This window comes from Syngnathoides biaculeatus, chromosome 15, assembly GCF_019802595.1.
Source record: "Syngnathoides biaculeatus isolate LvHL_M chromosome 15, ASM1980259v1, whole genome shotgun sequence".
NCBI lineage: Eukaryota > Metazoa > Chordata > Actinopteri > Syngnathiformes > Syngnathidae > Syngnathoides > Syngnathoides biaculeatus.
Genome location: NC_084654.1, coordinates 22,182,770 through 22,196,314, shown reverse-complemented (window position 1 = coordinate 22,196,314; position 13,545 = coordinate 22,182,770). Strand labels below are relative to the sequence as shown.

Below are 13,545 nucleotides of genomic sequence, written 5' to 3'. Positions count from 1 at the left end.
AAAAGAATATATATATATATATATATACAGTAATCTATTACCTTTTTATTCATTTGCTTATTTTGCATCTTAAGTGTTTATAAAAGAGGATATCATTTAGTATTGTTGCATGGGATGTACAGTGTAAGCTCACCTGAGATGGGAGCATGCTTCCCTCCGCATTGAGTCACGTGATCATATTTCTGTTGGATTAAAAAAAAAAAAAATCATTGATTTCAATATTTGTGCATTAGGGCCACACTTGAGAAAAACAAATATCTAATAAGCATGACGTCATGGATATATTTTGAATTTTACCACACTAAAGCCGTATTTCTTAGACGAGACTGCTTCATTTCTCTGATGAAAATGCAACATTATTCTGGAAAAATATGATAATTATTTTTGTCTGAAAGCATGATGCTTTTTCTTGGATAAAATTTGATCATATTCGTCGGCCGAAGAATTTAAACTTCAGAAAAAAAATCTGTATTTTCTTAGATAAAATCTGAATTTATTTTCATAACACGACAAGTTTTCCTGAAAAAGTACAGCTTTTTTCTCTCTAAAAAATACATATTTTGCTTTCATTTTTTCCTCTTTTTTTAAAGAAAAAGATTTACTCTTCTTGAAAACATACACATTAACTGTGATAAGATTACTTTTCTCCTGCTGACATAATTTCAGTAACATCAAATGTTTTTCCTCCAAACTAAATGTTTTTCTGTGAAAAATATTCCTCATTTTTCCTTTTAAAATTTATTTTTTTTCCCTTGAAAACAATGAGCTTGTACTTGAAAATATACGGAGTATTTTCTAGAAAATAGTATGGTTGAGTCCAGAAAAAAATGATATAATATAATATAAATGATAGCATCCTTCTCATTGTATAATGATGTGATTTTATTTTCAGTGTGGCCCTAATCGATATTTCTTCATCACACACAATAACGACACACGTTTGGCTGATTTGTTTACACACCACACAATCGACGTGTTTACAAATAGCACTGATGTAATAATCCAACAATCTCCATGCTGAGAGGGACTCATATTAAAAAAAAAAAAAAAAAATGTTGTTTACCGAACACTCTGCATTCCAACATTGAAATGATTTTTAAACGGTGAGGTTTTCATTTTTGCTTTGTGAATTTGTCTTTCCGGCGCATTCCGCTTCCCTGTTCCCAGGCTATGCAAGTGTGGACTTAAGCGTCTGCTTTTGTGAGTCCACGTCCAATGGCGGACGCAGCAGAAGAGCCCCCACCCCCTTTCATCATCTCGATTATTATTATTATTTATTTTACTGTCTGTACACAATTCAGTCTAGCCCGACACCACGTGGAGATCTTTAATGTCAAGTAAATGTTTCTATCAAATATAAAAACTCATGATTACAAGTGACTGTATAATTTCTTTTATACATGTGGCATGTGTTGCACCCTTTAAACAAAACAAACAAACAAAAAAATTACTTGCGTTATGTTGTGATTAAAATCAATAAACCACAAGCGGGATTTTTTTTCAGCAGAGCTTGTTGACGACTTTACTGAGTGCCAAATTAGATGCGTGAACAAAATTATTTTATGAATGCGATGATTTGTTCAGTTCTGTTAATAAGGGACAGAAAAAAAAGTCCAAATTGTCATAACATGACTTTCTATCAAGAAAAAAAAAAACTTTTTCCATCCTCTAAAACTCTGCATCTTCTCACAATACTGTATTTTTTTAAAATAGTATATTAATATTAGTGTTGTCGCTAAAGAAAACTGAAAAATATGACATATTTCTTGTGTTGATCTTAATTTCCATCATTTCTTTATTAATTTTTTAAAAACATTTTGTATTTAATATATTTGTATATCGATACATATTCTGCTGTTGTATTACATTATTTAGTTAACCTTTAATCCTATTAATTCTACTCTATTAACTTTAACCCTTTACGGGCAGGGGGTTGCAAATTTGCAACAGGTTTAATATCATTGAAAATTTTAAGTATCATTTTCTGAAAGTATCAGATTTTTCTCTCTGCCAAATTTTATTTTATTTTTTTTAGTTTAGTTTAGTTTTTTTATTATTAGTGATTATGCATGTATTTTTTCAATGTAACCTTTTTAAATAATTGTGTTTTTTTTTTTACTGTCCTCAACCAGTTCGATAGTCCTATTCTCCTTCTTATTATATTATTATTGTCAACCATGAGATTTTCGCAATATGGGGAAGAAATATTAATTTACCTGGTTAGCTCAGTTGAACTGCTTTTTGGAACAAAATGTTTTTTTTTTATCGCATTAAAACTGAGTGTATTGTAAAGGAACATAATAACTGAAAATAAATTCCACCATTTAAAATAAGTTGAATAATAATTTTTAAAAAGAAACAAAATGACGAGACAGGAATGTGAAGTTTGCAAGACTTCACCAAAATTTATAAATAAATAAAAAAGTCGATAAGGAAAGTTCCGCGTTGGGCACTTCCGGGTCAGAACGGCAATCACCTGCAGGACTTGTACGTGATTGGCTACGCATACGGTCCCGCCTACCATACGTCAGTGCCTTGCTCACTGATTGGTTGTCATGTCTTCCAATCAGAGCAATTAAAACGCAACCTGTGCGAGGCGAACGATGGCGTTCAGACGGTTCCCGTTTTGTTCATTTTCTTTAGTTACAGTTTCAAAAGGCCCATCAGGTAACGTGAGTACACTTTCTGTGTTTCAAAGTTATGAAAAAAATGTAGCTAGCAGGCAAACGAAGTCGCAATTTTTAGCCCAGGGAAATATTCTCTTGTTGTCTTTGTGTCGAATCTGGTGCAAGGTTCCTTATATGAGCAATGAATGGCACCAAAATGCCACCAGGTCTGATTTGTTTTTTTTAATATTCATTTATTTATTTGACCAGGTAATGCGATTGAAAAGAGATTCTCATTTACAATTCCGATTGGGATGTTTAATTTAAAAAAAAAAATCTATATATATTCTTGATATGAAGTAATTTCAGTCAAATAAGCAGATTTCCAAAAAGTTAGCCAGTAACTAATCACAAATTCACTTTTTTTGTTTTGTTTTGTTTTATGGAAGCTACACCCAGACATTCACAAAAGAACTTGGCTATTTTGTTGTTATTGTTGTGCTCTTTCTGAAACATCTTAAGATGGTAAAAGTGGCCGCCAAAGCCCTGTCTAAATTGGAATTGGTGTCACGGAAGTATGTTGTAATGCTACATCTCGACAGACATGTTGAGGAGAAGCTGGAGTTACCAAACTGCGAGTCTTCTGTTGCATTTATTTAAAAAAACTAAATAAAAATAAATGTCCTATTTGCAAGCCAGGGTAGTGTTATAATAATTTTAATATTTAGGGTATAAAATTATTCGGAAAGTATAAACATTTAGAAGGGTAGAAGGCTGACATTCTTAACTCAAAGTACCACAAGACTCTTCAATTATGTCACATATTTACATTTTTTTTTTATTATTTCCTGTCTGATGCCCCTTCTACTGCGGGGCCAAATTACAGTATGGCTTCGCTACCAAGACAGTAGATGGACAGAGGATGCTAGTGTCGACTAATGCTACTACTACCACCCAGAGCAGGGGTGCTCAATACTTTCTCTAACAACGACGGCTGCTCCGCCACACTCTCTTTTTCCTAGCTTACCTTACACCCCCCCCCCCAAAAAAAAAGATGTACACTCATAATTACAAATGTTACAGTACTTATGCAGCAACTTAGTTAGCAACACAGTCTGGGCAACGTAGAGCAAAGACGAGCTAGACATGCTGCTTAGGTTTACTTTCGATATTAATGGAGAAAGTTAAAAAAGAAATGCTGTTGTTTAAAGATGCAATGATTGTATGTGAATAAAGCCTTTAACAAAAACATTTTGAAGTCTTAAAGATGCTTGTTTGTTTGAAGCTCACTTTCAAGTAAAACCTCTATTTGAGTCGTCCTCCTATTCCTGAAATTAAAGCCAAACCTAAGTTACCCACTTGTGGTGAACTGAAAATATGAAAATCATGCAGTTTGGGTCTGTTTGTTTTTTTTTTTTTTTGTCATTTGTGGAATATTGTCAGCTGTCAACATTGTGTTGCTTTCCAGGTCCTTTCCAGCCCCAGGATGTGTTCCATTCACGGGCTCCCCACACCAGGATCCGAAGTAATGGTAGACATCAGGAGGGTAAATCCGAACCCAAACTGCGGTCTCGTGGAGCTTTGGGTTAACATTGTCGGCACTAAGCACACTTATGAGCCGTCGAAGGAGCGCGCACCACTTCCGAAAAATAAGTTTTGCGGCTCTGGGGGAAAGACGGGGGATCTGTGTCTGGTCTGCATTGCCGACATGTGGCACAGGGCTCGCATCGTGTCCATCAAAAGTGACACATGTGAAGTCTTCCTTATCGACCAAGGACAGCCTCATGTCAGCACATGGGATGCTCTGGCATGGGGTGAGTCTGACAGCTTCTTCCTTCCTCCTGAAATTGAGTCCTGTATCCTCGCCAACGTCCTTTCTCTCAAGGAGAAGTGGTCCAAAAAAGCTTCCGAGTTCTTGACGTTCCTGGCTGGAAAGACTCTGAAAGGTGTGGTCCAGCACGTCTTGATGCCAAACAGGACTATTCTCCTTGACATACCCTTAGTCTCTAAGCAAATGTGCACCATTGGCGCTATGAGGAAGATCCCGGCGGATGACTTCAAAGGAGTTGTAATTGAATGCCTGACTTCGCCCAAAGAAGATTTACAAGAGGAAGACTTGTCGAATACAGAGAATGGAGTGCATACTGGCAACGCTGACACTCTTCCCTCCTCTGATCCTGGGGATTTTAACGCCATAGATTGCCAACGTCTTTCTCAAAGCTTTCATCGAGAACACGTGTTGTCTGTTGGAACTACTGTTGATGTGACTGTATCCTGTGTCAAAGGTCCTCAGAAATTCTGGTGTCAGAACACTAAAAACGGAGAGTCTCTGCGGCAGCTGATGGAAGGCCTCCAAAGCCACTACAACTCCGACCGCCCTCTGCCAATCGTCGAGCTCGCCTGTGTCACTCGAAACCCGGATGACGGTATGTGGTACCGGGCGAAGATCGTTACGAGCCGCCATCCCCCTGAAGTAGACGTGCAGTTTTTGGATTACGGCGGTACACGAAGGGTGCCCCTTGGAGATGTCTTTCCAATTGACCCTGCATTCCTGGAGCTGGAAGCGCAGGCCTTTCAGTGTTGCCTAGTCAACTCAAAGGCGAATTCTTCTTTGACTGCTTCTGCGTCAGCCGAGTTTCAAAGGTTCTTGACGGCAGGTGATTCTCAACACACTGGATTCAAATGCGTTGTGAAAGACAGAACTTGTGATGAAGAGGGCAGGCCGTTGCATGTGGTAGATCTTGAAACTGCATCCCAAAGTCCTTGTAATGTGCTCTCTCTTCTTCCTATGGATACTTATAATTATTCCACATATGATATGGAATTGGGCACAAAAGAGAAGGCGTGGGTAACTTCTTCAGAGACTGTACATAATTTCTTCTGCCAGCTGAACAAAAATTCTTATTTGTTTAACAGAGTCATGGCAGATATTCACCAGCTAGTCAGGAAGTCACAGTGCTCAAGTAACCTCGTCGGATGTCATGCCCTTTGCCTTGCACGGTATTCTGACAATGAATGGTACAGAGGAAAAGTGGTGCAGACATCCCCAGAACTCAAGGTCCTCTTTGTGGACTATGGCGACACCCTCGCAGTGAATGCCTCTGATGTTCGACTTTGGCCTGCCAGTGTAAGCGTGGCAAAGTCCATCCCTGTACTGGCTGTTGCGCTCGGACTTTTTGGTGTTCCGGCTGAGGTGCCGCAAGAGGTCAACCAGTGGTTTGCAGACCTTTCCATCGGTTTAAGTGTGACTGTTTCTGTGGTGGACAAAGATGACGGGGGGAAGCTAATGGTGGAACTATTTGAAGGGCTGCTCAACGTCAATGTAATTGTCCGAGAGAAGGTAGCGCACGCGAAACGAGCAAAGACCAGCCAGGATCCACAGGCCAACAAGGACGTCTGCTCAAAACAGGTCACCACACAAGATGAGGACTTTTTAACTGAAGAACTCTCATATGTGTCAAAATTAAATCAAGATAAAGATCAAAACGGCAAGGCAGTATGTGCTCCAGACGGGCCATGGTTGGAGAGGCCTCCGTACCAAACTCTTACAGCTATACCGGAGTCTGAACATGAAAAGATACTCAACGAGGAAAGCACACAACCTTTGATTGTCAGTCCAAAAGTTTTGGCAGAGACCCCAGAAGACATCCGTCCGAATGATGCTGAAAGGTTAGGACCTGAGAGGAACTTTGCATATCACACGCCATTCATATCTCGCCACAAGTCTGAGGAGGTGTACGCTTCCTGCATTGTCGGACCCAGTTACTTCTGGTGTCAGTTTGCCCACACTGAAAACCTGAATGCTGTGTTCACACATTCCCAGAGCATTGGAAAGGCTCTACAGGACACTGAGATTCCCGAGAGTTTGAATCCCGGCACGCCGTGCCTTGCCCTCTTTCCTACTGACTCACAGTGGTATCGCGCTCAAGTGGTTCGGAGGAACGACAGCACGGTCTGCGTCCTGTTTGTGGACTATGGAAATGAGTCTGAGGTGGACATGAAAGATTTGAGATACCTCCCGTGTTCTCTGATTGAATATCCACCTCAGGCCTTTTTGTGCTCTCTGGATGGATTTGATGAGTCTAAGGGATCCTGGGATGATCAGGTTTACGACAATTTCTACAATCTCCTGGTGGATAAGCCCCTTGCTGTTACTGTGGTGAGCGCTAAAAGAAATTCAGAGATTCTGGTTCAGGAACACTCTGTCAAAATCAATTGTGAAGGAAGAGATGTAAACAAGGCCTTGCAAAAATACTGGAAACCCGTTTAAACTCAGACTGAAAAAAAGTACAAGCCTGTCCACCACATCCTTCCACCATGCGAATGTTTCCATGCACAAGAAGCCAAATACAGTATCTCCAAAAGGAAGTTTGAAATGGTGTACGCTTCACCTATTGTAGACCCAAATTTCTTCTGGTACCAGTTTGCTGAGACTGATGCTCTGGAGCGGGTGTCCATTCCAAACCGAGCCGCACTTGAATTCCCTCGAGACCCTGATACCCGCTAGTCCGTGTCCCGCTCTGTACTCTGTTGACCGGCAGTGTTATTGAGCACAGAATCAAATGTGGTGTTCGATTCAGCGGCTGACGTCCAAGATGTCTGACAGCTGCCTTTGAGCCCGCAAACCCCCCCCCCCCCCCCCCGTAGGCCTTCCTGTGCACTTTGACGGGCTTTGCTGCGGCCAAATGGAATGTTGGAGCCTGTGAAGAATTCTTCAGTCTTATTATTGACAAACTGCTCCAAGTGACCCTTTTGGAGGTTGCGGTTCCTCAGCACGTCGTGCAAATAAAGTGTGAAGGGGTTAACGTCAATCAAATGATGGTGAAATACCGCAATAGAATATAGTTTTAAATTATTCCAGCTGTCTTGTTGGTCCTGTCAATGTTGTAATAAAGCTTTTCTGGTGACCTTGATAGATTGGTGGTTCAATTCCCGTTCATAGGATAATCTATTCGGAAAAGATTCCGTGACATTGGTTGTCACTCGAAAGGAGTTAGCCAATGAGCATTCATTCACCATACAGCCCACCCACCTGAGAGGGTTGTGCCAAAAGTCAATTTTAATAAGACACACAGGGGTACGCAAAAATCCGGGCGATGCAAATGCGGCACCAGAAATAGGCGAAAACCTAGGGAGTGTCTTTTCCGCTGAAGCCCTTGGTGCAGGTGTCTTTTTCTGAGCGAAGAACGTATTTGTTGGTGCTCTTGCGTTCCTCTGACCAAGAACATTCCATGAAAGAGACATGCCACCTTCGATTAACTTTGATTTTTTCCGTTTATTTTACAGTTTTCAAAGTGTCCCATTTCTTGTGCAGCTCTCTAAAGTTCAATGGCCGTTGTTGTCAAGCGATCGAGTGTTAGTTCATGTTCTCAACAAGTTTTTCTTAACCCTAGTGTCCTCCTTCTCCCTCACCCTCCCTTGCTGGCTTTGTCATCTCTTTCAGGTCTTCATCAGTCAGCGACATCCTGAGATTGTCTGGAAGAAAACTTTTGAACATACAGCACTAAAGCGCTAGCTGCTGGCATAGAACAATTATGTAAATTCGGCAAGCTGAATGGATTCTGTACATTACAGGACACATGGCATGGAGGAGATTGATTGACTACAGTCCCTTAGCCAATCGGGGTGCAGAAAACTGTGGGTTTACCCTTACAGAATCAATGCGCATTCATTCACTCTTACAGCAGATGGCAGCGTTGCTGTTAGGATTTGTTTTTTGTGTGTGTGTATGCCTGCACTTGTACATGCATTCGGTGTTGACCACAGTTGCTATGCAACCAGCCGCGAAAGCATGTCAGAGTTGGATCAGGCGGCTACAGCAGAGGACTTCGATCGGATCCAGGAGATTCTCAGGTACAAGAATTGCGACCCCAAGGAAGCGAGACGTGGAGTGAGGTAACAAGACTCCTCTGCCCTGGGCTGCAATTGAAGGTAACACTTTTTGGGCATAGGCCCAACTGTACTCATGTGGCGTGCTTTACATGTTTATGGTCCTTGCTCCAAAGTCTCCCGTTGTACAACAGGAGATGCGGAAACTGCAAGGATTCTCATCGAGCACGGAGCCCGGCCCTGGCTGACGACAGAGATCGGCCCAGTATGCGGCAGAGGCAGGTTCCTTGGCTGTCTTGAGGCTCCTTTAACGCCCCCGTGGACAAGGAGGACCGGCACGACTTGGCCAAATCTGTGGACACCATGAGTGTGTGGCTTTCCTCAAGAAGTAAGATGGGGACTGACTTTTCCACCAAACTAAATCCGGTCGTCGGGTCTCAGTCCATGTTGTTAGGTTCTTGTAGTGCATCGGTTCCACAATCTGTTTTATAAGATAAATGCAATGACAGTTGGTTTGTTTGGAATTTTATACTTGTGACTGGATCATTTTGTTTCAAGTGTGCCTTCTTGTTCCATCAAAAATCAGTTTTTAAACATTTTCTTTAATTTTTTTCCAAGGTTTCCCCCACAAGATCATGAAACAAATGTAAATATCAGACAAAGATAACCCAAGTAAACAGTTTTTAAATTGGGATTTTTGTCTATGAAAGAAAAATATTAAAATGTTAGTTGGCCCTGTGTTGAAAAAGTAATGGCACCATTCTGACTTTGTCACTGTTTTAGTTGGAGGGGCAGCGGTGGAAGGGCAGGCGTACCTCCAAAATGGTGGCCGAGAAAGGACTCGATGTGGATGACACTAACGGTGGGAAGAACGTGTGAAATGATAAAACTGTACTGGACTTGATTTGTAAAAACAAAATGTTTGCAAGAATTATTGCAGCTTTGATCAAGAAAAGTGACAGAACAAATAAAGGTTTTTCAATTAGATGACAGATAATCATAGATGATAGATAATCAATGTGTATCTACTTTTTGTGACATTTTTGTTGGTGTGGCGTGAGATTTTCCAAATGTCATCGTAACTGGTTCCGAAACGGTTGGAAATCACTTGTCAAAATTGAAACTGTTTAAATAAAGTTTATTTAAAATAAAAACATGGATGACGTTTCGGTGGGCCGGACTTCCGTTGACGACGAGCCGCCAAAATCAAACTGCTAAAAAGCCAGCCAGTTCACAAAAAGTTAACATTTCTAAAATAAAATAAAATATAAAATACGGAGACCCCGCAGTCCCTTGGCATGGAGGCAGCGAAAGGTAACACTCACCCGTGCGGGGTTTGGTTTAATCGTGAATGTTTCATGCTTTATGCTAATGCTAACGCTATGAATGCTATGCTATTCGTGCTACGTCCGATCACTATGCCGGAGTAACACTGACGATAACCGCGGTCCGCAGGAGTTTTAAGTCAGCTGAGCGCGCTGGAGGTTCGTGCGAAGCGCCGCCGAGTCACAAGTCCGAGTCACGCGGACGCGCTGCGGACTCGCCTCGACGCGCTGACCGCTCAGAGGGAGCGACTCAAGGCGGAGATCCACACCCTCAGGGTAAACGGGAGTGGTGGGATGCACGCTACAGGGTTAGCGGCATTTCTTTTGGCACTTATGCTAGTTCATCTATTCTAAGTGAACCAAATGTTAGGTGTGGCAAAAGAGGTTCAAGCTACGAGTAGAATGTCTACCATATTTCATTTATGAAGATGTTGTGCTCAGGATGTTGAAAAACGCAAGATGGAACTGAACAATCGGTGTCCAGAAGAAGAAGAAGAGGCTGAAGACACCATGACTGGAAAACTTCTCCATCTGATGGCCAAACAAACGCAGCTGAAAGAGCTTCTGCGTGTTCATAACATCACTGGTATGTTTCCGTTTATGATCGCTTTGGTTGGGCAATATGTTCTTTAAAAAAAATTCCCAATAATTTTGGTTAAAAGTTTCCATCATGCGTGCTTTTGCAATGTGACGCATGATTTACTTTTTGGTCGCCTTCCACTGTTACAGGGAAATATTCACATTATGAGATTGATAACGCTTTTCTTTCGTCGAGCAGGTGGCTACAACGTCGCCAAAACACGCGAGGGGGAAGGCGTGTGCTTGACTCTGGCGACGGGCTACGAGGGCGCCTACCTGGACACGTACGACCTGGAGCTGGACACGAGGCCCGCGCTGAAGATCGGTCGCCACAACGTGCCGCCGTTCATCCCGCTGGGCGACCTCGGCGAGCGGGCCGGCCTGCAGGACGACGTCAGGGGCTTCCTGGACGCGCTCGGCGCACACCTCAACGCCTTTGTGGGCCGCAGGGAGCAGCTGAGACTTGTTAAGGTGACTTTTCTGGAACTTTTTTTTTTGTTGTCACAGAGAACCTTGGCCTTTGCTGCGGGCATCGTGAGGATGAGCGGCTCGGATAATGACACGACATAACAGAAGTGCGGCCTTCATTCAGGAGCTGCATCCGTCCGTGACGGTGATGGAGAGCAACGCGCCGTGCACCATCCTGGTGCTCATGCTGAGCGTGCCCGGAGAGAACAAGACAGTGCTCTGCACCCTGAACTACACAGACCGCACCAGATATCTGCCCACGGAGGTCCGCTTTGACTGCGAAGGTGGGTTCCGTATAAAGATTTCTGACGCCTTTCTGTACCCCGTCATTTCAAACATTTCCTTTCCCAGGTATTTTATCTTGGAGGTAGCATGTTTTTTTGTCCAAATAGCCAACAATTACCGTAATTCCCGGCCTTCAGAACGCACCTGGTTACAAGGCTCACTGAGTACATTTGTAAAGGAAATACCATTTGGTACATACATACGCCGCAGCTGTGTAAAAGCCGCAAGTGCCCACATTGAAACCTGCATTGAAACACGAGATATTTACAAAGAATGACTGAACACAAAAAGAGTTTAACGCTAGTGGGGCGCTAACAGGGCCGGTTAAAATAAAACTTTCCAGTAATTATCACTGAGACACGCCATTAACACAGCAGCAACATGCTAGGACAGTGCTAACGCTAGGGCCGCGATAAAGCTACCGCTAACAATAGCGCTAACACTAACAGGGCCGGTTAAAACAAATCTTACGAGTAAATATCACTGAGACACGCTATTAACACAGCAGCAACACGCTAGCACAGCGCTAACTCTAGTGCTAACCCTCGCGCCGCGTTAAAGCTAGTGCTAACAATAGCGGTAACGCTAACAAGGCCGGTTAAAGTAAAACTTCCCGGTAAATATCACTGAGAAACGCCATTAACACAGCAGCAACACGCTAGCGCAGCGCTAACAGGGCTGGTAAAATTCATTTCCTCGGCACTGGTCTCATTCTTACCTTTTCAGCCGAGTGCCCCCTTGCGGCCGTTAGGAAAAAAATGGACAATTTAGCCGCATCAAAGCATAAACCGCAGGGTTGAAAGCGTGTGGGGAAAAAAATTGCGGCTTGTCGGCCGGAAATTGCAATACAAGCAAGATATGACACTTGATTCTTGCGTCTTATGTTAAAAGTTTTTACTGTTTCCACAAACTGATCAAAATGGCAAAAAGCGTCTTAAATCTGTGGCTCGTGGATAAACTGAATTAATTAATAAAGAAGTGATTACACAGACTGTTATTTAAAAGCTATGAATCCATATTGTCTTCTTCTAGATGAGAAGCTTCCAGAGTCTCCAGAGTGGAAAAACAACCGGAAGCTTTTCATGGAGATGCCGGTCGACCGAGCTTTGCGCGCCATGAAGGACACGACGGACCAAATCGGTTAAGGCCTCATCGGTCCCGTTTGTGGTTTTTGTCCCGGAGCCCCCGGATGAATTCCATCACCTTCTCTTGCAAGCGTTCCCTCTGGAGACGCCTGCTCTTCTCCGACTCCTCCCGAGCCTCCCGCCGCAGCCTCGCCGCCTCCCTTTCCGATATGGCGTCAATGCCGGCGATGCTTTTCACCAGCACGAAAGACAAGCTCCTCCTCAGGCGGGCCCCTCCGCTCCTCGGCGGGGGGGCCGACGCGGAACGCGGGACTTCGGCGTCCGCGCGGCGGACTATTTCCTCCATGGCCACGCCGACCGTGGCTTTGGGCTCGCAGGCCTTTACCATTCCCACTCGCCGGCGCTCACTTAGCAGCCAGCGTCGCCGCCGTCGCAGCGTTTGCTGCGTGTACCTGAACTCTTTCTCCAGCAAGTCCAGCTTGATGTGAAGATCTCGTTCGTCTTTCTGCTTCAACACCCTCAGTTGTACCACTGTTTGCGCCATTTGCGCCGAAAGGAATATTTCTGTCGACACGCACTTTTTTATTTTTTCCTACCCCGTTTCCTAACACAAGCTGTTTGCTGCTATGGCTCTCTCCCTGCGTGTAATATAATATATCCAACCTATTGTGTTTGAGGTTGTCTGTAATCACACCCTGTCATGCCGTGTATTTTGTCCTAGATTGTGTTTTAAGAGTCCTGCAGGGTCCAGTGTCGCTGTGTGGACAAATTGTTGTGATTCACTGTTTTTGGAGAAAAAAAATAATAATAAAAATGCAAAAAAATACCCCAAACTGTATGACTTTTACAAAATTATTAGGCAAGAAAGTAAATATATGACAAGTAATGTTTCTTTAAATCACAAAATAAAATTAAGAATACAATGTAGAATATTTTATAAATTCCTACAAAAAAATGAAAGAAAAGAAATAGCTTTTATTAATACCTTTTTGAACATACTACCAATACCATCCATTTCAGAAAAAAGGTATTGGTCAGCTCAATTGTATTTATAGCTTATATCTCCAGGCACTTCACACATTGAGCAGGAATCACGTTTTCTCATATTTATGAGTATGAAGGTTTCCTTTTCGGCTTGTTATTAGGGGTTGCTACTGCATCCTCATGGTCCCTTTGAGCTTCCGTAGTTTTTTTTCTGAATATTCCAGCATCACATTTATATAATTAATTTTAGAAATATGACATTTGTCAGAAAACAACCCACCACAAACAAAGTCATTATATTAGAACTTTATAAATGATAAAGTAAATATTTGTGTCACGAAATGGAATATATATATATATATATATAAATTTTTGGTTGTTTTT

At 42.5% G+C, this 13,545-nt stretch overlaps 1 protein-coding gene across 10 annotated transcripts; it reads left to right on the top strand.

Annotated features, from left to right (window-relative positions):
* The first annotated feature begins 2,530 nt into the window (after positions 1 to 2,530).
* LOC133513425 (tudor domain-containing 6-like) lies at positions 2,531 to 13,003 on the top strand. Of its 10 annotated transcripts, XM_061844224.1 has the most exons (10): positions 2,531 to 2,667; positions 4,075 to 4,152; positions 8,050 to 8,537; positions 8,630 to 8,823; positions 9,219 to 9,297; positions 9,891 to 10,036; positions 10,202 to 10,346; positions 10,539 to 10,810; positions 10,932 to 11,091; positions 12,125 to 13,003. In XM_061844224.1, exons 5-10 carry the CDS (start codon positions 9,258 to 9,260, stop codon positions 12,235 to 12,237), a joined length of 876 nt encoding a protein of 291 aa, XP_061700208.1. In that variant the 5' UTR covers positions 2,531 to 2,667; positions 4,075 to 4,152; positions 8,050 to 8,537; positions 8,630 to 8,823; positions 9,219 to 9,257; the 3' UTR covers positions 12,238 to 13,003. The 10 variants fall into 10 exon arrangements, 7 of the variants coding, with proteins under 7 accessions (XP_061700208.1, XP_061700211.1, XP_061700207.1 ...); XM_061844227.1 differs by having other exon boundaries at positions 8,630 to 9,297; XM_061844226.1 differs by lacking the exon at positions 4,075 to 4,152 and having other exon boundaries at positions 2,565 to 2,672.
* The last annotated feature ends 542 nt before the right edge of the window (positions 13,004 to 13,545 follow it).